This window comes from Nuphar pumila, chromosome 6 (assembly GCF_984573655.1).
Source record: "Nuphar pumila chromosome 6, dmNupPumi1.hap1.1, whole genome shotgun sequence".
Lineage (NCBI taxonomy): Eukaryota > Viridiplantae > Streptophyta > Magnoliopsida > Nymphaeales > Nymphaeaceae > Nuphar > Nuphar pumila.
Genome location: NC_143254.1, coordinates 90666959 through 90691106, shown reverse-complemented (window position 1 = coordinate 90691106; position 24148 = coordinate 90666959). Strand labels below are relative to the sequence as shown.

At 41.3% G+C, this 24148-nt stretch overlaps 1 protein-coding gene across 2 annotated transcripts; it reads left to right on the top strand.

The window, feature by feature from the left end:
- Positions 1-411: 411 nt before the first annotated feature.
- LOC149835120 (B3 domain-containing protein Os03g0212300-like) lies at positions 412-23568 on the top strand. 2 transcript variants are annotated; one of them, XM_090010414.1, is made up of 3 exons: positions 412-736; positions 1103-1519; positions 23004-23568. In XM_090010414.1, the coding sequence occupies exons 1-3, from the start codon at positions 485-487 to the stop codon at positions 23274-23276; spliced, it is 942 nt and encodes a 313-aa protein (XP_089866540.1). In that variant the 5' UTR covers positions 412-484; the 3' UTR covers positions 23277-23568. The 2 variants fall into 2 exon arrangements, with proteins under 2 accessions (XP_089866540.1, XP_089866539.1); XM_090010413.1 differs by having other exon boundaries at positions 1076-1519.
- Positions 23569-24148: the final 580 nt, after the last annotated feature.

Below are 24148 nucleotides of genomic sequence, written 5' to 3'. Positions count from 1 at the left end.
AACTAAATGTTTTCATTGTATTTCTGTTTTTTTTATAAAGAGTTCTTATCTTTAGTTATTTTCTTCTTGAATTTAGTTTTAGTAGGTTAATATACACTAACAAATGATAAGTCGTAAATAAAGCCTAGCATTATATGTTTTCTGAGTTAAAATTTTGAAACATTTTATGCATTCAACTTTGATTTTGTCTCTTGAGGTTTTCGGAAGCAGATCAGGTCATGCTGAACACTGCGTTTTTGCTCATGACGACATCGTGGCCATTCGATTTGTATTTTAAAAAGGTAAGAAGTCAACAAAACCACGTGGCATTCATCCAAAATGCAAACAGACGGCCACGATGTCGGCATGAGCAAAAACCCTCATGTTCAGCATGACCTGATCTGCTTCCCCCTTTTTACATGTTGGTGATTGCTGTCATGCTGTAAAATGCTCGGATGAGGCGGTGGTGCAGAATCGCAAAGGGCCAAACTCCATCCTTTGACATATGACAAAAGCGGTGCTATGTGTGCATTCGTCTCTAAGGACAACAGAGAAGAAGATGAAACGCAACGAGGCCTCCTCTCTACCTGCGAGACCGAAGGTGGGAACGAACGGGTCATCGAATTCCAAGGCCAGAAGCCAAGAGACAGAAATCCACTGTTTGGAAGAATCTGAGGCTAAAGAACTATGCGAGGGATGTTCATGGAAGAAGCCGCACTTCTTCAAAGTGTTGATGGGAGATTTTCACGAGTGCCTGGTGATGGTTTTCTTCTTTTTTCTTTAACATTATCAATCCCCATCCTCTATTAAGAAATGGTTATGTCGGTCAAGATGTTTCCTTATAGTAGCAAAAAGACAATGGTTGTGTGTACTATCATAAGATTGGGATGGGAAAAAAAGAAAGAAAGTTTATTGCGTATTTTATTTCATGTTTTTAACGCTCTATTTTCATATTTAGTCTTATTTTTTAATGTTTATTCTCATACGTTAATAATCCTTTTCTCCTCTTCTATTTTTCTTTGTTGAAAAACAAAATCATTCCTTGCTGTTAATCTCCTTGTCAAATTGATGATAAATGTTTACTAGTTGTTCACAGAAAATACCACCTGCATTTCTGAAGCAGCTAGCAATTGGAGAATCTGGAAGAGCTGTGATAAAAGACCATTCCAGTAGATGTTGGGATATTGAATTGTTGAAGAGGGGTAATGGTATGATATTTGGCCAGGGGTGGAAGAATTTTGTTGAGGGAAACGACTTGGAAACAGGGGATTTCTTGGTTTTCCAGTACGATGGGGAGTTACATTTTACCGTCACCATTTTTGACGAAAGCTCATGTGAGAAGAATTTCAACGTTGGTAACTCTAATGCAAACCCCAGAACATATTTGTTTCCTGATGAAGCCAAGCGAGAGTGCCCATCCCGTGGTGAGACCAAAAGGGAAAAAAAACTAGGAGTCAAAGCATGGGATGCAGCGTGTTCGTTCAAGACCACTAATCCATCTTTCAAGAAGTTGGTAACGAAGTCCATCCGTCACGTTCTGGTAAGTAAGCCTTCACTGCTGTGGCGATCACTCTTTCTCTTCGATATAAGTTGGTTCTTGCTAGCTCTGAGATGGAGAATATCGACTGAGGCATAGTTCTGTTTTGAAGCTCTGAAATGGTGGGATTCTACACAATGGTGAAGAACCACCCATCTGAGAGATTCAAACTGTGCCACATGCTTCTTCCTATTTAGTTAGAGAATTATGCTCTGTCAATATTGTTTATTTTCACTTGGTATGCTTTTGTAGCCCCCTTTCCCCTCCTTTGGAGGTTGTTTTATCTGGTTTTCTATCATAGCATAGTTGTTAATGCATCCTGAAAGGTTGTAAATATATTTAATGATCGCTTGGTAGGTTGTGAGGATGATTGAATTGAATGTTTAATAAATAAGGAAAACTTCCGAATGCATCAACGAGCTTGTTTTGTAGGTCAGGTACTACTAACTATTAAAACAAGAACAGCCCAATCCATTTATCCATGATTACTACAAGGATTTATTTCTTCTGCTTTTGTAAATAAGATCATGGACTTGTATTCTGTTATGCTGTTGAAGAGAAACTGCAATGTCAATTGTTAAAGAATGAGTTGTTTCAACAATATCTCACGGGTGGTAGAGTTTAGACTTCAAGGAAGATTAGCTGTTACTACTGACAACAGTAGTGAAGCTTCTTGTGAAGGACTAAATAGCATCTGATGGTTATAGAAATCTTCTTGCATGTGATAGGAAGTGAAAGAAAAACTATAAAAGTGATGTGCATTGAGTTGCAAAAATGAAATCATTTTTATTGAAATGGACAAACAAAACAAAATACTATTTAATCAAGAAAGAATGGGGTACAATTTTACCCAGTAAAATCCAATTATTGTTGGAATGTTACCACAAACTAAAATCCTCATGCAGCCTTTGATACAGTTTAAGGCTCAGTGATGGCACAAATATAAGGCATGCTCTCCCCTGTCTCTGAGCATGTAGTGGTGCTCTACGGAAACTAAAGCCGCAACTCACATGTATCAGCTTGTAGTGCCATATGAAGGCCTAAAGTCTACTGTAAATGGAACTTGTGCTACCCATGATCAAGAAGCGTTACTTGGTGGAGTATTTAGGGCTAACAAACAAATCCACCTTTGGCTAACTAAGATGAAACCTTTAGAAGAATGTACCAAGTTACCAACCATGATTTGATGCTTTCATGTCTCAGTGCAGCATTACATAGAATGCCCAGTATACTAATCTGTACTATCACACACTGAGGCGATCTCTATCAGTTTTATAAAGAGAGTAAATATATCCCTGGAAAGAGAACCATGTTGCCATGATAAACACATCTCAGGAAGGAAAACCATGATGCCATGAGTAGAAACAAAGAGAAAAGAAACTGCCATTTTGATGCAGAGCAGGACCGAGCAGCCTTTGGTTTTCTCTCTTTCTGTCAGCATTTGTTTCACTGCAGCCGTTATTTCTGTTTTTCGTTAATTCCTTCATCATTGTATCTCCCTTTTCAATAAGTGAATCAACGTATTTTGATTGGTCTACTGATCCTCAATGCATCAAAGTGATATCAAAGCACCAGCCCTCCTCCTTGGTCAACGACATGGCGCAAGAAGCGATGAACGATCCTACGAGCGGGAAAGAGCGGGAGGAAACCGGCAACGAGGATCCGATGATGTGGATGATAGACATGATGACCAAGATCCAAGAAAATCTGCTACGCGTAAGCAAAGACATAGCCGACATGTCAAAACATATGGACGGTATCGAAGGCTGGATTGTCACCTTTGAGTTGCCAGTGGAGCAACACGAGACGTTAATGCAAAGAGCGAGAGCAGAGCTGGATGACGACGCATCCGATCGTGTGAATGCAATACTCGCGAAATCAATCCAGCCGACGCACTCTCATTCTGTCTGCGCCACCATTTCACATTCGGTACCCTCTCTCCATCCAGAATCGGTAGCGGTTGTGAATCACACAGCCGGTACCTTCCAGCCGAACCAGGGGATCACGGCAGGATCCCCCCACATCTCGGGTGCGCTACAGCCCTGGCCTCGAGCCACGGTGGCTGTGTCGCAGGCCGGGCCTGGTCTGCATGACCCCAGTGTCACACTGGGCCCTGCTGCAGGCCCGGGTTCGTCAGCCCGACCCGGGAAGGAACTCCCCTTCCCTCCTGAGCACGTGCGTGGAGGCCCTGTGGCAGCACACCTGCGAGCTGGAGCAGGGGGATCCCTGTGGATGGGTCTGAACCCGAGAGGGTCCGGACCAAAGTTTATGACAGCGGGACCTAGACCCGGATCTCGAGGACCATCCTTTGGGTTCCAAGGAGCGGGTCTGAGTCTTGAACCCCCATACCCGACCTACCAAGTTGGGTTCGGTTCGCGGTTCGCCCCGAATCAGACCCAACCCATTAGTTTTGAACCCTAATACAGATCCAATACCGACCCAAACCTATATCAGACCCGAACAGAGCTCCAATTTGAATTTGGGCCGGGTCAAAACCAAACCCATCCTGTTATGGATCAAGGATCGAGTTCTAACTAGACCTTTCCCCACCACAACTCGATCCATGATCCTACCTATCCCATTCTGGGTTCGACGAGTAGCTTAGGTCTTGACCCAATCCAGATCCAATCGAGTGAATCAACCCAGTACTACACCAACCCGACCCAATACCCATACCAAACCCAATCTGTTAACCCGTCCCCGATCCAGAACCCGGTACCCTACCCGACACACTACCTCTACCCCTAACCCAACCCATAATCCAAACCCATATTATCCTATTCCCACCAACCTAGAACCCGTGAACCAACCAACCCTTTCACCTTTAGTAGTACCTCCTGTTATACCGGCGCCTCAACGCCGGCCGCAGATGGCTCCCACCCACGAGCGGGCCAGACCAAGGCAGATTCGGCAGGGACCGGTGCAGCCTGAGCGTCGACCACACGTCATGGGAGTTCGCCAACACCAGCCTCCAGTCGAGCAGTACCGTGACGAAGATGTTGTTGCCATGATGGACGATGAAGCCTTCTGGAATGAGCACCCTGTAGGAATGGTAGAACCTCGTCAGCAAAGAGCGCCAGAACACCCCTCCACCTACGGGGTGAAGCTAGACCTTCCAAAGTTCGCGGGACGATTCGACGCCGAGCAGTTCTTCGATTGGGCCTACGCCATGCAGTTTTTCTTCGACTACCACACTGTAACTGAGCACCGCCGTGTCTCTCTAGCGTCCACTCGATTGAGGGGCCTAGCGCAGACATGGTGGGTTGAGCTACAAAGGTCAAGGGAACGGCAGGGGCAAGAGCGTGTGCAGACATGGGGAGAGATGAAGAGGTTGATGCAGTCCAAGTTCGTGCCTTCAGACCATGTCAAGAGAGCCTACAAGGAGTACCTGGGTCAAGGCACCCATACCATGGCAAAATACACTGCTAAGTTTCATTATCTATCCCTATGAGTGCAGATCGAAGAGACCGCCCGCCAGCAGGTCATGAGGTATATTTCTGGTCTCCGTCTTACTATTTCTGATGATTTCAGCTATGTCACAGTCGAGACATTGGATCAGGCCAGCAGTTATGCAATGAATGTGGAGAAAAAATTGAAAAGGAGGCAGGAGTATAGAGTCTCCCGGAGTGACCAGTCCAGTCGACCCAAGTCGAGTTTCTCAACCAGGGGAGCGAGCTCCCCTAGGATGGAAGACTCAAAGTTCACCCCAAGAGTAGACCCTATCAAGCCTGACCAGTCCAGATCAGCATACCATACCAGATCCAAGGCCAAGCCTAGTGAGTCTACCATCCATTGTTTTAGGTGTCAAGAGTTAGGACATGTAGCGTTCAAGTGCCCCACCGTGAACAAGAACGCTCATTTCATCGAGGGTATTGTTGAGTCAGCATCCGATAGTGAGAGTGAGGGTGAGTCATCAGTTGAGGGAGAGAATGAGAGGGAAGTCGTAGAGTTCGACGGTAACGTCGAAAATTTGTTGTCCATCCGTCATGTTTTGACCGCACCTCGAGAGTTGATCCCTGCAAGATGGTTGAGGAACAACATTTTTAGGACTCGGTGCAATTGTGAGGGTCATGCGTGTAATATTATCATTGACACTGGGGCTTGTGAGAACATGGTGTCTGAGAGTGTTGTGTCCACCCTGAATCTGAAGACGGAAAAATTGTCCTAACCATACAAGATGACGTGGTTCAAAAGAGGAAACGAGGTTCCCATTACCCAGCGTTGTTTAGTTCGGTTCTCCATGGGAGAGCATTACCACAATAAGGTGTGGTGTGATTTAGCCCCTATGAGTGTGTGTCATATTCTTTTGGGACGCCCTTGGCAGTTTGATCGCAAGACCATTCACGATGGTCGTAGGAACACATATTCATTTATTTTTAAGGGGCATAAAATAATCCTCCTCCCTATCAAGGAGACCAATTTTCTCGCTGTGGATAAGCCCGAGCGAGTTCCCTGACTCGCGGGCCTATCATACCGAACTTTTTTGAGCCATTGCAAGGAGGATGGTTATTGTTATGCCCTGGTGGCTAAGCCGTCTACGAGTACATCGTTGCCCGTTCCCGCGGACATCATGCCCCTTGTTGAGGAGTTTCACGACATTATGTCAGACGACCTTCCTGATGGCCTACCTTCGATGAGGGTGGTGCAACATGCCATTGATTTTGTCCTGGAGTCGAGTCTCCCTAACCTCCCCGCGTATCGCATGAACCCATCCGAGCATGCCGAGTTGTTGAGGCATGTTTAAGAGTTACTGCAAAAGGGTTTTATTCGTGAGAGTGTGAGTCCTTGCGCAGTACCCACCCTGCTCACTCCTAAGAAATATGGGCCCATGCGCATGTGTGTCGACAGTAGAGCGATCAATCGCATCACTGTCAAATACCGTTTTTTCATTCCTCGATTGGATGACATGTTTGATATGTTGGCCGGTGCCTCTATTTTTTCAAAATCGATTTAAAGAGTGGGTACCACCGAATCCGTATCCGAGAGGGGGATGAGTGAAAGATGACATTCAAGACACGTGATGGATTGTATAAATGGTTAGTCATGCCAATTGGGATGACCCAAGTGTTGCGTCCTTGTATAGGAAAGTTTGTCGTTGTATATTTTGATGACATTTTGATTTATAGTTCTTCTTTGTCTGATCATTTGAGTCATTTGCGTCATGTCCTAGAGATTTTAAGGAGGGAGAAGTTGTATGTCAATTCAAAAAAGTGTGAGTTTATGATGTCAAGTGTTGTATTTTTGGATTTTATTGTGTCGTCTGATGGAGTTAAGGCGGATCTTGCCAAAGTCCGTACGATTGTAGAATGGCCTACCCCAAAGACTATAGGAGAGATCCATAGTTTCCACGGGTTAGCCACTTTCTACCATCGTTTTGTGAGAATCTTCAGCACCCTCATGACCCCTATCACGGAGTGCTTAAAGGGTACTAGTTTTCATTGGACGTCTGCCGCGGGAAAGGCCTTCACGCTCATCAAAGAGAAAATGACTAGTGCTCCCGTCTTAGCTCTTATTGATTTTAGCGCAGCCTTTGAGGTTGAGTGCGGCACCTCCAAAGTGGGAATTGGTGCAGTCTTGAGTCAGAACCGCAGGCCCATTGCTTTCTTTAGTGAAAAGCTGACTCAGGCTAGGTGCCAATACTCCACTTATGATGTCGAGTTCTATGCTGTGGTACAAGCCCTTCGTTCTTGGAGGCATTATCTCATTTATAAGGAGTTCGTCTTGTACACGGATCATGAGGCATTGAAGTATTTAAATAGTCAAAAGAAGTTGAGTGCTAGACATGCCAAGTGGGTCAGTTTCTTGCAAGAGTACACTTTTACGATTCGCCATCAATCAGGTACTCTTAACAAGGTAGCTGACGCACTTAGCCGGAAGAATAGTCTCTTAATGACTATGTCCATCCAAGTGATTGGGTTTGAGCAGTGCAATGGGTTGTACCCGACGAACCCTAATTTCCAGCTGGTCTGGGAAGGGTGCATCTCCTCTGCCACCACGGCAGACCCACGGTTCACTATACATAACAGTTACCTCTTTCGAGGTAACAAGTTATGTGTGCCTGCGTTCTCTCTTAGACTACAATTGACTTCTGAGTTGCATGAAGGAAGACTAACTGTGCATTTTAGACATGATAAGACATTCACATTGTTAGATGAACGCTACTTTTGGCTCCAAATGCGCAAAGATGTTGTCAAGTTTGTCCAAGGTTGTCGGGTATGTCAAGTGTCTAAGGGTCAACGTCAAAATAGTGGTTTGTATACTCCTTTGCCCATCCCTGAGAGACCTTGTTTCCATGGATTTTATTGGGGGTCTTCCCAGAACCTCGCATCGTTTTGATTTCATCTTAGTTGTGGTTGACCGATTTTCCAAAATGGCTATCTTTGTCCCGTGTAAGCGAACCACTGACGCCTCGTTAGTAGCCTCATACTACTTTAAGGACGTGGCCCGCTTTTATGGATTATCTCACACGATCACCTCAGATCGTGATACTCGCTTCATGAGTCATTTTTGGAAATCATTATGGGCCTTATTGAAAACCAAGCTCCAGTTCAACAGTGCATACCACCCGCAGACCGATGGCCAAACCGAAGTCGTGAACTGCACCTTAGGGAACCTACTCAGGAGTCTAGTTGGGGAGAATGTTAAAACTTGGGACCTAGTCTTACTGCAAGTCGAGTTTGCCTACAATAGTTTCATCAACCGGTCCACGGGCCAGTCTCCTTTTCAAGTGGTTTGTGGTCGTTCACCAACCCATGTCGTAGATCTAGCACCTGTGTCTAATCTCTCAAACCCAGCCCCAGGTGCATTTGATGTTGTTGAGTACATGTGTGATATTCACATACAAGTCCGAGCCAAACTTGTTGAAAGTTACGAAGCTTACAAAGCTTTTGTGGAACAAGGTCGTCGTGATGTTCATTTTCAAGTAGGTTAGTTAGTATGGGTTTACCTGTGCCCTGAACGTTTCCCAGTAGGCACTTATGGTAAGTTGAGCCCTAAGAAGCATGGCCCTTTCAAGATCCTCCGACGATTGGGACCGAATGCCTACCTCCTTGAACTGCCTGAAGATTGAAACATTTCGCCTATCTTCAATGTGTCTGATCTATATGCTTACTGTGGTGACAACAAGTCGTCAGAGTCGACTTCTTCCCAACCAGGGGAGAATGATGCAGAGCAGGACCGAGCAGTCGGATCTTCACAGTGTGACCCTGGCGCGAGACCGGACTTGTACAATGGGATCGACGATCGGACCCAAGTATTGGATCCAACCTCGAGCACGGTGCCACGATGTAGGGATACACCCCTGCGTACATACTCTCGACGAGCGAAGAATGGAAACAGTGCAGCGCACGCCAACAACACCAGCAAGAGTTGAGAGCATCGGGTCACCGTCTCGGGTTCCAGATCCGAGATCTAGACCCAGTGCACAGCCTATTAAATGCCCAGCCCTAGGGTTACGTGCAGTTGAAGAATATTGAGGAGTTATTATCTTTTTATGGTTTTCTCTCTTTCTATCAGCATTTGTTTCACTGCAGCCGTTATTTATGTTTTTCGTTAATTCCTTCATCATTGTATCTCCCTTTTCAATAAGTGAATCAATGTGTTTTGATTGGTCTACCTATCCTCGCCGCATCACATTTCCAATCTACATCTTGTCAGTGATGTGAAGATCAAGATGAATTTGAGAGGTCCTTTCTACAAACGGAACTGCCATTTCTAATCTACATCTTGTCAGTGAAGTGAAGGTCAAGATGAATTTGAGAGGTCCTTTCTACGACTGATTGATTAGTGATCACTGGTAATTACACATGCTTGCTGGCAAGGCTGGCCAGAATCTTCTTGCATCATCTCATGAGGCATGATTGTTTAGGTGTAGGCAACAGCATATCTGCACTATGTGCCTTTAGTTTCATCACTGATACTGTGAATTAGAATTGCTTTCTTCGCTTCCAGGATAGACACGTAGGTTTTCCTTCAACTCCTGTCAAGAATTGCCACCTTTCAGCTTTTTTCTGCTGCTTTCTTGGTGGAATCTATCTCAAAAGGGCAACTTTACAATGGGAGTTTTCATCCAAAATACGGCACATGGTTATATGTCCATGTCATTGTAAGTGGTGCTTGTCATGTTTCCTAACAAAGTCCAGATCTCTGTTTTTACATCTGGTGGTAGTAAACCTATAAACATGCAATAGATTTCTGATCCAGTATTTAGTACTGATTTCTTTTTTTTTCCCTTAAAATCATTTAGGATGAAACATGAGTTTAACCTGAAGCATGAATAATAGCCATAAGTCATTTCTTAAAACAGTCTTACAGTGACTGCAACTATAGATCCTTTACGCAGAAAATGATATATATGTTAAAGCTAACATTGACAGTCAGCCACATTTGGATCCAAGATCCGATTTATGGGTTAAACCTGATAAGGATAGTCCTCCAATTGTGGCGCCAATCAAGGATCACGTTGCGAAGCCATTTTCAGGACTTATCCTCACCAAATGTAACAGTCCTCCCAATAAGGAGCCTATCCAAAATCATAAAGAGATTTCCATCCAAAACCGAACTGTATTTGAGGAACAGTTTTGGGAAAGATCTTTGAGACCTACTAAACATTTGTAACAATATTATATAGTGGAAAACCTTATACACATTGAGTGTTGAGTGTGTGAGGATCTTATACCGTGGATGTAGGTGCGTGTCACCAAACCACGTTAAGTTTTGTGTTCTCTTTCTCTCTTCATTTTACTCTTGGTAACGCGTGGTGTGATTCCCTTCTTCTCTCACTCTTTTAATATATATATATATATATATATATATATATATATATATATATATATATATAGAGAGAGAGAGAGAGAGAGCACAAAACTATGGTAGTGTAAAAGTATCTTTTTTGTGCACAAGTGTTCCATGGGTTCATTGATGGGGTCCAAGAAATGCCCAGAAAAGTGTGTTGTCCAGCGATGGTAGTGTAAAAGTATCTTTAACAAGATACTATAGTCAATGGAACAATATAAATGTATGAACATACACACACCAAGAACACTTGGAACACTTGTGCACAAAAAGCACAAAACACGAAAATCACAAATGTGCAAATGCACTCATAAGTTTCATAAACAATAAAAAGGTTGGGCAATAAACCCCAACACCCTTGAAAGAAATACAAGAGGGAGTGCCCATATTTATAGGGCATTAGGAGACCTTGGAAGGGGCTCCACATAGTCGTTGGAGCCCCTCCAACGGTCACAAATGTGACCGTTGGAGGGGTCCAACGACTAGTGTGTTGGGCCCCTCCCAAGGTAGGTACAATGCATTAAAAGAAAAGAAAATAAAAAAGAAAAATAGAAGGAAAAAGAAAATACAAAAAATATATTCATAAAAAAGAATGTGTAAAATGCCTAAACTACCCCTAAGACTAAAATAGGAATATATATATATTTTATATATATAATAGGTAAATACATATACATATATATAATATATGTATATGTATTACCTTATATATATAAAATATATATATGAAATTACAAGTTTGATTTACATAATTTAACCCCCCCCCTCAAACTTAGGGCAAGATGACCGATAGTTTGCCAAGAAGGAAGTTGAACCGCGGGACGCACAAGGCTTTAGTAAAGAAATCTGCCAACTGATATTCGGACGTGACATAAGGGAGATCAATGACTCCCCGGAGATATGCTTCACGAACATAGTGACAGTCCATTTCGATGTGTTTAGTCCGCTCATGAAAGGTGTGATTTTTCGCAATGTAGATTGCACTCTTGTTGTCGCAACACAGCTTGGTGGGTCCTTCAATTGTGATCCTCATGTCTTCCAGCAGTTGATAGATCCAAACAATCTCCATGGTAGTAGTTGCCATAGCACGATATTCAACTTCAGTTGAGGAGAGCGACACCTTTTGTTACTTCTTGCATCTCCACGAAATTAGTGAATCTCCTAAGAATACACAAAAACCAGTGGTGGAGTGACGGTTATTTGGGTCACCTCTCCAATCAGAGTCAGTATAAGCAATCAATTTTAAATCGGATGAAGAGGACAGAAAAACTCCCTTATTTAGAGTACCCTTTATGTATCTTACGACTCGCAAGATGACACTCATATGAACTGATGTAGGCGCATGCTGAAATTGACTTGCAGTATGGATTGCATGGGATATATCTGGTCTGGTAATACTCAGATATATCAAAGATCCTACAAGCTGTCTGTAGGGTGTAGGATCCGAAAGAGGAACCCCATCATCAATTTTCATTTTTGCCCCTACTACTGCAGGAGTTTCGCAAAGCTTCTTATCTGTAATACTTGATCTGTCAATGATCTCAGAAGCAAGCTTAGTTTGAGATAAGAAGTAACCTCTAAGAGAGTATGCTACTTCAATCCCCAAAAAGTAAGTTAGATAACCCAAATCAGACATTTCAAATTTATCTTTCAAGATAGATTTTATACTTTTAACCCCATTAGAATCACTCCTAGTGATGAGCATGTCATCAACATATAATAATAAAATCACAATCCCTGCATTGGATTTTCTAACAAATAGAGCAGTGTCTGTAAAGCAAGAAACAAATCCATTTTCGATCATTACAGAGTTAAACCTATCATACCAGGCCTTGGGGGCTTGTTTTAGGCCATAAAGTGCTTTTTGAAGACGAAACACTTTTTCCTTGGGAGTCTCCATTCCAGGTGGAGCATCCATATAAACTTCTTCGTTTAAATCACCATTAAAAAAAGCATTTTTAACATCCATTTGATAAATGTTCCATTTGTTGATAGAAGCAACGGTTATAAGACATCGGACAATGACCATACGAGCTACAGGAGCAAAATTTTCTTCATAGTCAATACCATACTCTTGACTATATCCTTTTACAACCAAACGAGCTTTATATCTTTCAAGGGATCCGTCACTTTTAGTCTTTACCTTGAAGACCCATCTGCACCCTATTGTTTTCTTACCTTTAGGAAGATTTTGAAACTCCCAAGTTTTAGCTTTTCTCAAAGCTTCAAGTTCATTGTTCATTGATGCTAATCCATTCAGGATACTTTTGTGCTTCTTCAAAATTTCTAGGTTCTATATAAGAATGAATGACACTAAGACATGCTCTATATTTAAGTGAAAAAGGGTCATAGGAAATAAACCTAGGAGTCTTTCTACTTCTTTCGGTTCTACGAGGAATTACTTCGTTCTGAGAAGCACTTGGACCAGTATCATCATATCTTTCAAGAGCACTTCTAAAGTTGTTTCGATCTCTATGAGTATAGGTGATAGGGTCTCTAGGTAACCCTTCATCAGTATGTTGATGTGATGAAGGGAACAAAGGGACGTTTTCCTCAGATTCAAATTCATTTAAGTTACCTTGATCTGACTCATCATCACTAGAGTCATCATCTTTATTCAGTAAATCAAATAGAAAAGAATAGTTCACATTCTCATTATGAGATTCACCACGTTCGAATCCACTAAGATTTTCCAAAAAACTCACATTTCTGGAAACATATAGTTTATCACTTTTGACATCATAACAACGAAAACCCTTTTGGGTTTCAGAATAGCCAAGAAAGGCACAAGGAATGGCCTTAGGAGAAAGTTTGTCATTCTTATCAGTAAGAACAAAACATTTACATCCAAAGACCCTCAACCTGCTATAATCAGGTTCCTTCTCGTATAATTTTATAAAGGGAGAAATTTTGCCTAAATTTTTCGATGGAAGTCTGTTTATCAGATAGACAGAGGTAAGGGCTCCCTCAGCCCAGAGATTCTTTGGAATGTTTTGTGAAATGAGTAAAGTCCTAGTTGTTTCAATGATGTGCCTATGCTTTCGTTCGGCTAACCCATTTTGTTGGGGGGTTTTCGTACAAAATTTTTGGTGAAGAATACCAAAATTTTCAAGGTAACTTTTGAATTCATTTGAGAGGTATTCTCCTCCAGAGTCGGACCTAAGGATTTTTAGGGATCCATTGAATTGATTTAGAATCATCATATGAAAGCTTTTAAAAGTTGAGAAAACTTCATGTTTATGTTTAAGAAAATAAATCCAACAAAACCTAGTATAGTCATCCACAAAAATCACATAGTATGAAAATCCTCCTTTTGACATTACATGAGCCGGACCCCATACATCAGAATGAACAATTTCAAAAGGTTTTGTCGTAAACATGGATCTTTGAGAAAAAGGCAAACACTTCATTTTCCCAAGAATACATTCATTACATATAAAATCACTTTTACAAAGATGTTTAATAAAAGACAAATAGGAGATTTTAACAATATTGGGATGACCCAATCTCTTATGCCATACATGAATATCTTTGTTTTGAACAACATTACAAAATTGACTCTTGGGAACTTGAAGAAAATCAACGTAGTAGAGGTCTCCTCTTCTAGAGCCTTCCCCAATCAATCTCCCGGACTGACGATTCTGTATCCAACATTTATTAGAAGAGAACTTTATATCGCAACCATGGTCCGAGAGTTAGGAGACAGAAAGAAGATTTAAATTAATTTTTGGGATAAGACGAATTTTTTGAATAAAAAAATCTTGTCTTTCAAAATTGCCTATTCCTTTAATCTCAAGAGGTGTTCCATCCATGGTTGAGACAAAGGATGGAAGAGTATTTTTAGAAAAATTTGAAAGGGAGCAAGTACTTGGGGTCATGTGAAAGGATGCTCCGGAATCTAAAAGCCAAGATGTCTTACCGGGGGAAGAAGATGACATAGTAGCTCCGGAAATGCCTCCCTTGAGAAGAGGTTGCAAAGCATCTACGATTTGTTGAAGAGAAAGAGGCTCACTTGATGAAGGTCGTTCTTCCGCTTGGGATGCCATAGCCGTTGCAATAAATTTCTTCAATTTAGGACATATAGGTTTGATATGTCCCGGTTCTTTACAAAAGTGGCAAGTCAAATTGCTATAGTCCCTCTTGCCATATCGATCATTCCCTCTTTGGTTCTTGAAATGAGGAGGTCTATAGGTCTTCACGTTATTCTCCGGTCTTGACACAGTATTAACCAATTCACCATCTTCTTGAGCGGAAGAGGTAACAAGAATGCTAGGATTATTCTTGCTAATCCCCATACGGGTTGCTTCACCACTTAGCTTGGTGATAACATCTTCAAGGGAGGGAGATGTAAAAGCGGAGAGAAGAGAGGACCGAACTTGTTCAAATTCGGGTCTAAGGCCGTTTAGAAAATTGAAGAATCGGTCTTCCTCAAGTTGTTTGTGCCTTAACTCGATAGCTTCTCCACTCCATTTTGGTTCAAGGATGGCAAGCTCGTCCCAAATAGAGGATAATTCGGCAAAGTACTCCCGAATGGTCGTATCATTTTGTTGGAGGGTTAAAGCCCTCTTTTGGAGAAAGTACTTGTGAGATAAGTCTCTTGAAGTGTACATTTTCTCAAGATACAACTAAGCTTCGGAAGCTTTTTTAAATTTGATGATATTGGCGTTAATCTTGGTCTCAACGGATGAAAAAATCCAAGATAAGATCTTGAAGTTCTTCATTTCCCAATCATCATGCTTTTTTTAATATTCTTCAAGAGCCTTTAGTCTCTCATCCCCTTCAAGGATCTTAATATCCCCTCCTTCAATGATGGTGATTTTGGGTTCCGGTTCCGGTATTGAACCATGAATGTAACCCCAAAGCCCCTTTCCTTTAATATGGGCTTCCATATTACCGGCCCAAATATGATAGTTTGAGCCATTAAACTTAAACCCAAGAGAGAAATGGGAGTCTTTTTCACCCATTAGAGAGGAAAGAAGACAAGAAATAATACGTACCTTAAGTATTTTCCGCGTCTTTCTTTATTAAAGAGGCTTCTAAAGTATTGTCCGAAGAAGATGATCCACTTCAATCTCAAAAAGCTTGAAGGCACGCTTTTCAAGATACTCAAACGGAGGAAAATCGCAATTACTTCTTCTTCAACGAGGCTCTGATATCATGTAAAAGTATCTTTAACAAGATACTATAGTCGATGGAACGATATAAATGTATGAACATACATATACCAAGAACACTTGGAACACTTGTGCACAAAAAGCACAAAACACGAAAATCACAAATGTGCAAATGCACTCATAAGTTTCATAAACAATAAAAAGGTTGGTCAATAAACCCCAACACCCTTGAAAGAAATACAAGAGGGAGTGCCCATATTTATAGGGCATTAGGAGACCTTGGAAGGGGCTCCACATAGTCGTTGGAGCCCCTCCAACGGTCACAAATGTGACCGTTGGAGGGGTCCAACGACTAGTGTGTTGGGCCCCTCCCAAGGTAGGTACAATGCATTAAAAGAAAATAAAATAAAAAAGAAAAATAGAAGGAAAAAGAAAATACAAAAAACATATTTATAAAAAAGAATATGTGTAAAATGCCTAAACTACCCCTAAGACTAAAATAGGAATATATATATTTTATATATATAATAGGTAAATACATATACATATATATAATATATGTATATGTATTACCTTATATATATAAAATATATATATGAAATTACAAGTTTGATTTACATAATTTAACAGGTAGAACCCAGATTATCAATGTTGATTAGTTAACCTGGCTAAGACATGATCAGCTACTCCTTAGCTGGATCATATCTTCTCTGTTTGAACCTATTCATGCTCACATCGTCGGGTTATGGTCCTCACATGAAGTGTGGAAAGCTCTTAAAAGTACCTATGCTGCACAGTCTCTTTCCAAGGTGCTGCAGCTAAAAGATCAACTGCATAACTTAAAGAAAGGCACCAAATCTATAGATGAATACTTTCAGAAAGCAAAAATGTTTTCTCATCAATTGGACATGGCCTCACGTTCTGTGAGTGATGAGGATATGGTTCTACACCTATTGAGAGGCCTTCCACAAGAATATGCTGCTTTTAAAACTTTGATTTTCACACGAAGTGAACCGGCTTCCATTGAAGAGCTTGACAACTTGTTGCTAATTGAAGAAGCTCAATTTTTGGGTGTTAATCATGATGAATTAATTTCCAATCCATCTGCAAATTTTGTGAACCATCAAAACAATAATGGTCAGTCTAAGGTCTATCAAAATAACAACCGAGGTGATGGCTATCAAAGAGGCAGAGGTCGATATAGAGGAAGAAATTATGGATGTCCAAACTATGGTGATCAAGGTCATGGCTCAGTAGTGTGCCAATACTGTGAGAAGCCCGGTTACACAGCTAAGTGATGCTTTCATATCACTCAAAATTCTCCAAAGAATCAAAACAGTTATCAAAACAATGCTCGGGAAGCGCTACCTCAATCATATCATGCCACTGTTAACACAATGGAATAAGGAAATTGGTACCCAGACTCCAGAGCTTCCCATCATGTCACACATGACTTGAATTATCTATCTCTGTATTCTTCGTGTGAAGGAAAGGACACAGTTAAGATAGGTGATGGTACATGTTTGAAAATTTATCACATTGGCTCATCTAAATTATTTATTGATGGTTCCAAATGTTTGCTTAAAGACATCTTAATGTTTCTCATATTTCTTGAAACTTGCTTTCAATTAACAAGTTTGCTCATGATAATAATGTAGTGTTTGAATTTCACCTGGATTATTGTTGTGTTAAGGATCCTACTTCAGGGACATAGATCATTCAAGGGAGGATCCGTGAGGGGCTCTATCAGATATAGTTACCTAGGACGAGCATGAATAAAAATGCGAATAATGTGGAGGTGGCTGAATGTGCATATTGGTCTTCTTTATTTTCATAGTGCTGTGAATAATGTGTGCAATGCTTGTCAACAAGGGAAAAGTCATGCTCTTTTCTTCACTGTGCCTTCTCATAAACTTTCCAAGCCTCTTGAACTCATTTATTCTGATGTGTGGGGACCTGCTCCAATTATTAGATTGGATCGTTATCGTTTTTATGTTCACTTTGTTGTTGCTTTTTTGAAGTTTACTTGGATATATATGATTGCTCATAAATATGATTTGGCCAATGTTTTTTGTCATTTCAAAGCGAAGGTTGAAAATCTATTTAATAGAAAAATAAAATCTTTACAAATGTATGGAGGAGGAGAATATAAAATATTAGATCCATTTTTGCTTGAATGTGGTATTTCTCATAAAGTCTCATGCTTGCACACACATGAGCAGAACAGGGCTGTCGAAAGGAAGCACCATCATATAGTTGATACTGTGGTAAGTTTAATGAGCCAAGTAGTTGTCCCAACCAACTATTGGACATATGCCTTTAGCATTACAGTGTATTTAATTAACCACCTCCCATCTCCTATCATCCATAACCAATCTTCCTTTGAGATTTTATTTAAACAACCACCTTATTACAAGTTTTTGAAAACCTTTGGAAGTGCTTGCTACCCATGTCTTCATTCATACCGCTCCAACAAACTTGACTACAAGCCTGATCGGCACGTTTTTGGGTTATAGTAACAATCATCAGGGATATCACTGCCTCAATATTTCCACGGGAAAAATAATTATTTCCTGACATGTGTTTAATGAAACCCAATTTCCCTTTCAACAACCGTTGATGTCTCTTTCAGTGTCAACTCCCACTAAACCCATAGAGGATTCTGATCCTATTCCCTGCCTTGTTAATCCTTTACCCCTCCTACCTGTGTCGACCCCTTCGGATCCTATTGACCCATCTGTTCAGACTGATGCCCCTTCTCCGGCTATGCCATCTCCGGCTATGCCGTCTCCAGCGGCCCTTGACTTAGTGTCAACTCAACTTGACCCGTTGGTTCCTGCTGAACCTCTTCGAACTCACCCGATGGTCATTAGATCCCAAGATGGGACCCGTATTCCCAAGGTTTACCTCGCCACTTCTTATCCCTTACCCATTGCTCTTCTAACCTAGTTCACTCAGGATTTTGAACCCAGACATTTTCGCAAGCCAATCAGAGCCCTCATTGGCGTGTTGCTATGACCACAAAATTTGTTGCTTTAATGTAAAATGCTACTTGGACACTTGAACCTCCTCGTTCGACCCAAAATATTATTGGCTTCAAATGGGTGTTTAAGATTAAACGCAAAGCGGATGGATCCCTAGAGTCTTATAAAGCTTGTCCTCTTGCAAAAGGGTATGATCAGGAAGAAGGTATTGACTACTTTGAAACATTCAACCCAATAGTCAAACCCATCACTATTCGTATGATCCTCACCATTGTTGTCAGCTATCAGTGGCCTGTCAAACAACTTGATGCCCAGAATGTTTTTTACATGAGGACTTTCATGGAACTGTTTATATGGAACAACCTCCTGGATTTAAAGACCCACAGTTTCCAAATCATGTTTGTCGCCTTCAGCGAGTTCTTTATGGTCTCAAACTGGCTCCCCGAGCCTGGTACCAACATCTCAGTAACACCCTTCTTGCTATGGGGTTTGCCAATTTCCACAATGACATGTCACTCTTTATATTACGGAAAGGGTCTCTGGTTGTTTGTTTTTGTATATGTTGATGATATTTTAGTGACTGACAACTCTTGCTCGTTTATCTCTTCACTTATCTCTCAGTTAAGTGCTTTGTTTGCCATTAAGGATTTGGGAGACCTGAACTTCTTTTTAGGTATTGAAGTTGTTCCTACTTCTCAGGGTTTTTTGCTCTCTTAGTGAAAGTATATTATTGATCTTCTCAGCAGATAAAATATGATTAGGGCCAAACTCAATCCAATTCCATTATCCACCACTCTCACCCTCTCCAAAAGTTTTGGCACGAATTTCCATGATCCAACTCTATATTATAGTATTGTTGGGGCCCTACAATACCTCACTCTTTCCCGACCTGATTTGGCTTATGCAGTCAATAAAGTTTGTCAATTTATGGCACACCCCACTGTGGATCACTGGACCGTGGTCAAACAGATCTTGCGATATGTCAAGCACACGATTTAATACAAGTTTTTAATTCGTCCTACTAAAGACTTGTCTCTTTCAACATACTCTGATGCAGATTGGGCTGGATGCCTTGATGACCGAAAATCCACTGGAGGCTATGTTGTCTACCTTGGCCCCAATTTACTGTCCTGGAGTTCCAAGAAGAAATCCACCACGCCAGATCTAGCTCAAAGGTCGAATACTGGTGGTGGCCAATACTGTTGCTTAGCTTATTTGGATTCAGTATCTTCTTTGGGAACTTGGTGTCACCTCTAAGTGTATACCAGTCTCATGGTGTGAAAATGTCAGCGCTACCTATATGGCAACTCATCCGGTTTTTCATCAACGAAGCAAGCATGTGGAAATTGATATTCATTTTGTTCGGGACCGCATTCACAAAAAACTTGTTGTCCACCACATTCCCTCCAACGATCAGATTGCAGATATTCTTACCAAACCACTGCCTACTATCAAATTCAATGAGCTCTGATCCAAACTCAACGTTTTTCTCGGCCCGTTGAGTTTGCGGGGGGATGTTAAAGCTAACATTGACAGTCTGCTACATTTGGATCCAAGATCCGATTCATGGGTTAAACCTGATAAGGATAATCCTCCAGCTGTGGCGCCAATCAAGGATCACGTTGAGAAGCCATTTTCAGGACTTATCCTCACCAAAAGTAATAGTCCTCCCAATAAGGAGACTATCTATGTCACATGGGTGCGGGTGCAGGGATTCAGCACTTCCAAAAAACCTGGGTGCGGGGGTGCGGTAGGGGCAAAAATGTAAAAATAAATAAATAAATATATATATATATATATTAGAAAAGGGAATAATAATAATAATAGTAATGTAATAATAAACATATATTAAAAATCTAGAAATAATTTTAATGTATGGATCCACAGTTGGATCCAACATGCGGATCCACACCGCAAGAGAACCGCGGATCCACCTTGCTGCAAGATCCCGGGTCTTGGACTCGGCCCGTACCCTACGAGGAAAAAAAAGTATAATTTAAGGCAACCCGATACAGGTTGCTCGATAAAACGAAGGTGGTTCCCGCAAGGTGAAATCGCAAAGGTGTTAGAAAGTGGCTTTGAATACATTAGGTTCAATAAAGAACCCATACACATGCACACGAAGTGCAAATAAACCCATTAAAGGGAACAACGCAAGCACATAATGTGCTAACACATAAACCCGCACAAGGGGCAAAAATATGACATAAAGTCATAAGTTGAATATTATTGAAGAAGAAGGAAGAAGGGGGTATAAACCCCATACAATGGAGCATAAGCTCCTCTAAGGAGTAAAGAATACAAAGGGGGAGACCCCTATTCATAACACAAGAGAGGGGCCACCAAGGGGGCTCCCAAAGGAGTCGTTGGGAGCCCCCAACGGTCACATTTGTGACCGTTGGGGGCTCCCCAACGACTCTTTGGGGAGCCTCTCTAGGTGGCGCAAACCACAAAAAAAGGAAAAATAAAAAGAAAATTAAAAATAAAATTACAAACATATTCCAAATGGAATATGCGTAAAAGCTGTGAAATGTCTAAACTACCCCTATGCCTATAAATAGATAAATATATATTATATATATATAATTAGGATAATACATATGCATATATACCATATATGAATATGTATTATCCTTTATATATATAAAATATATATAATATTACAATTGTCGAATGATACATTTTAACAAAAGGGGGAGGGGGCCGGAGCATAGCCACTAGGAGGACGGGGCGCTCCTACCTTTTCGGGGATCACCGTTCTCAAATAGGGGTCCCAAACCCCTTCTCTTCCACTCTGCCTCCCACGCTCTCGTTCTTGCGCACGCCGGCAGGAGCAATCGATGCCCTCTACATTTCCCTCTATCTCTTTTTCCCCTGCCTCTCATCTTCCTCTGTTTTTTCGTTCTCCCTCTCGGCCCGAGCTCGACAGTAGCGGCACTGTCAGACCTCCACTCTCACGACAACAACCTCCTCGCCGGTTAAGGTAGGTTTTACTGTGATTTCGCACAACTACTGAGTTTTCAAGCATGCTTTGGATTTGCTGTAACTCTCAACTCGAAAAATTGGGGGTTTGGGTTTGGGTTTGCCGTGAATCCCCAAATAAAAAATTTGGGATTTAGGGTAGGGTTTATTACGATTGTTGAGGGTGTATTCTGTTTCATGTTGCAATGGGTTGTAATACACCCAAATCGAAAAGATTTTGAAGTTTTAGAGGGGTTTTCGTGTGGATGCAACTGCGGGCCTTTTTGTGTGCCAAAATGGCCCTGGGTGCGGTCAACGCACCCAGGGTCGGGTTGACCGCACCCGGTGCCGCACCCGCACCTGCGTCGAGTCGCGTCGATGCGGTTGCGGCACCTTGCTAGCCGAATCCCTGTGACATAGGAGACTATCCAAAATCATAAAGAGATTTCCATCCAAAACCAAACTCCTACATTTGAGGAACAGTTTTGGGAAAGGTCTTTGAGACCTACTAAACATTTGTAACAATATTACATAGTGGAAAACCTCATACACGTTGAGTGTGTGAGGATCTTATACCGTGGATGTAGGTGCGTGTCACCAAACCACGTTAAGTTTTGTGTTCTCTTTCTCTCTTCATTTTACTCTTGGTAACGCGTGGTGTGATTCCCTTCTTCTCTCGCTCTTTTAATATATATATATATATATATATATATATATATATATATATATATATATATAGAGAGAGAGAGAGAGAGAGAGAGCTACTCAATCTGTAGGAGCTTAGCTACCAGTGGAGCCTTGCTGAGCATCCATTGTGCATGTGATGGACGCTCAGCGTTTTTTCCTGCAAAAAACGCTGAAACAATGTCAAAATCATGCAAAAAAGGATTTAGCGGCGGTTCTCGACCACCGCTAAAAACAATTTTTTTACTGCCGGGCGCATCCCCTAGGGGCGTTGGCAACATTTTTTACCACCGCTAAAGCTCAAAACGGCGCAAAAAACATGATTTTTAGCATTTTTGTGCCGTTTTCGTGTGCTGGCCGTTCATCACGCCCGTTGGACGGGCAGCGTCGTTCCACTGTAGCTGCGCACCTATGGGTTGCACAGATTTTTTATATATATATATATATATATATATATATATATATATATATATATATATATTGCTAGGACAACAAGAAACCCCTTCATTACAGACTGTACATTGGCAGGCCTCCTGTTGGTAAAACCCTTGAGGTCACCAGCTTCGACCTTGTGGCAAGGGACACCCCTATGTGTTTTATTCTCATCTTTACATAATACCTTGAATAATAAAAATTGGATTCGGCTATGCACCAGTAATTTCTTCATGCTATAATATAAATTTTCAAGATACATAGGTGGGGACAGCCCTGCCCTGCCACCGAGATTTTGGTAACCCAAGTGTAGTGATTTACTGAGCCAGTTCTGAAAATTAATCTGTATTAAATAATTTAGCCTGAAAATCTTGCCTATGATGTTTAATTCATCTTTTCTCCTTTGATGGTTAGATGTGTAGATACGATGGGAATAAAAATCAAGAAATTTGATTGCCAGAACCCGTCAGGTCAAAACGTGGAACTAATATAACAATACTCTTATCTTGTTTTACTCAGCATATTCCAACTGACTTTCTAGATGCAAATTTGCCAAAGGAAGAACATCTGGTTAAGCTTGAAAACCCTGTTGGTATGCGGTGGTCAGTCAAATGCATCGTGAGAGTAAAAAGATCACAAAGTGCTGGGCAGCAGATAATAAGATCACTGAGTGCTGGGTGGCGCACCTTCGTTGATGAAAATCACCTGAAGAAAGGAGATGCGTGTGTCTTCGAGTTTTTCAGAGAAAGGTGTGAATTCAAAGTCCATATTTTCCGTGATGGTGCAAAATGAACATCTTTCTCCCAAACTTTGGAGCAATGGGAATGGCAGCTCAACAAGTATGAACATATATCCATGGACTCTTGCCAATGAATGTTCAAATACTGTTTTTATGGCATATTATCTAAAGATGCAGATATTTGTTTCCCAAAGTACTTTTGCCAATATTTTGTGAATATGTAAATATAAAGGTGTGCAGCACGAGTGTGCTTCTGCATGCTGGCATTTTTCTGTCTTCTCTGAACGCTATGATATGATACTCTTTTGTTTAAAATAATAAACATGTAGGCCTTATTCTGAAAGATATTGTGGTTGTTACTTGGCATGCATTCATGCCACAGCATCTTTTCTGTGCTAATTTAAAAGAAATGATGTAAATGTATATGTGGTTATTGCATGATCCTGGGCTTTTTGAAAGGTACTGGCACCTTGGCTTCATTGTGAGCCCTGTGAGTGCATATCTCCACAACAAAGTAGCCCATCTGGTTAGTGTTGGGAGAATCAATGCCGGCCAGCCACATATAATGGTTAAAGTGGCCATGGGGATGCTTATTGCTTGGTACAAGCATTTCAGTGAGCATTTGAAGTTTGATGTGTGACATTTCACTATGTCAAGTGATCATTGAAACAGTGAGTACATGTACGTGCAGGGTAGTTTTTGGGCACTGGCAATATGTTTATTTTTCGTACAGTACCGTCATTTTTCGTTATTTGATTGTTAAGACTCCACATGAACCAAGATATTTGCTTATTTGATTTCAATTGGAACATCCAGCCCAGTCGCTCTAGTCCTTTAATTGAAATAAACTAAAACCATAAAGCCTTAAATGGGTTAGACTTGGTTCATGTAGGTTAAGACTGTCAACTGGTCAGGTATCCGACCC

What these genes read in the sequence shown, in the direction of transcription:
- LOC149835120 (XM_090010413.1), top strand. Translation starts at nt 485, where the DNA reads ATGACAAAAGCGGTGCTATGTGTGCATTCGTCTCTAAGGACAACAGAG. An exon ending in GAGATTTTCACGAGTGCCTG is followed by an intron (nt 737 to 1,075) that starts GTGATGGTTTTC and finishes AGTTGTTCACAG; the next exon opens with AAAATACCACCTGCATTTCT. An exon ending in AGTCCATCCGTCACGTTCTG is followed by an intron (nt 1,520 to 23,003) that starts GTAAGTAAGCCT and finishes TGTTTTACTCAG; the next exon opens with CATATTCCAACTGACTTTCT.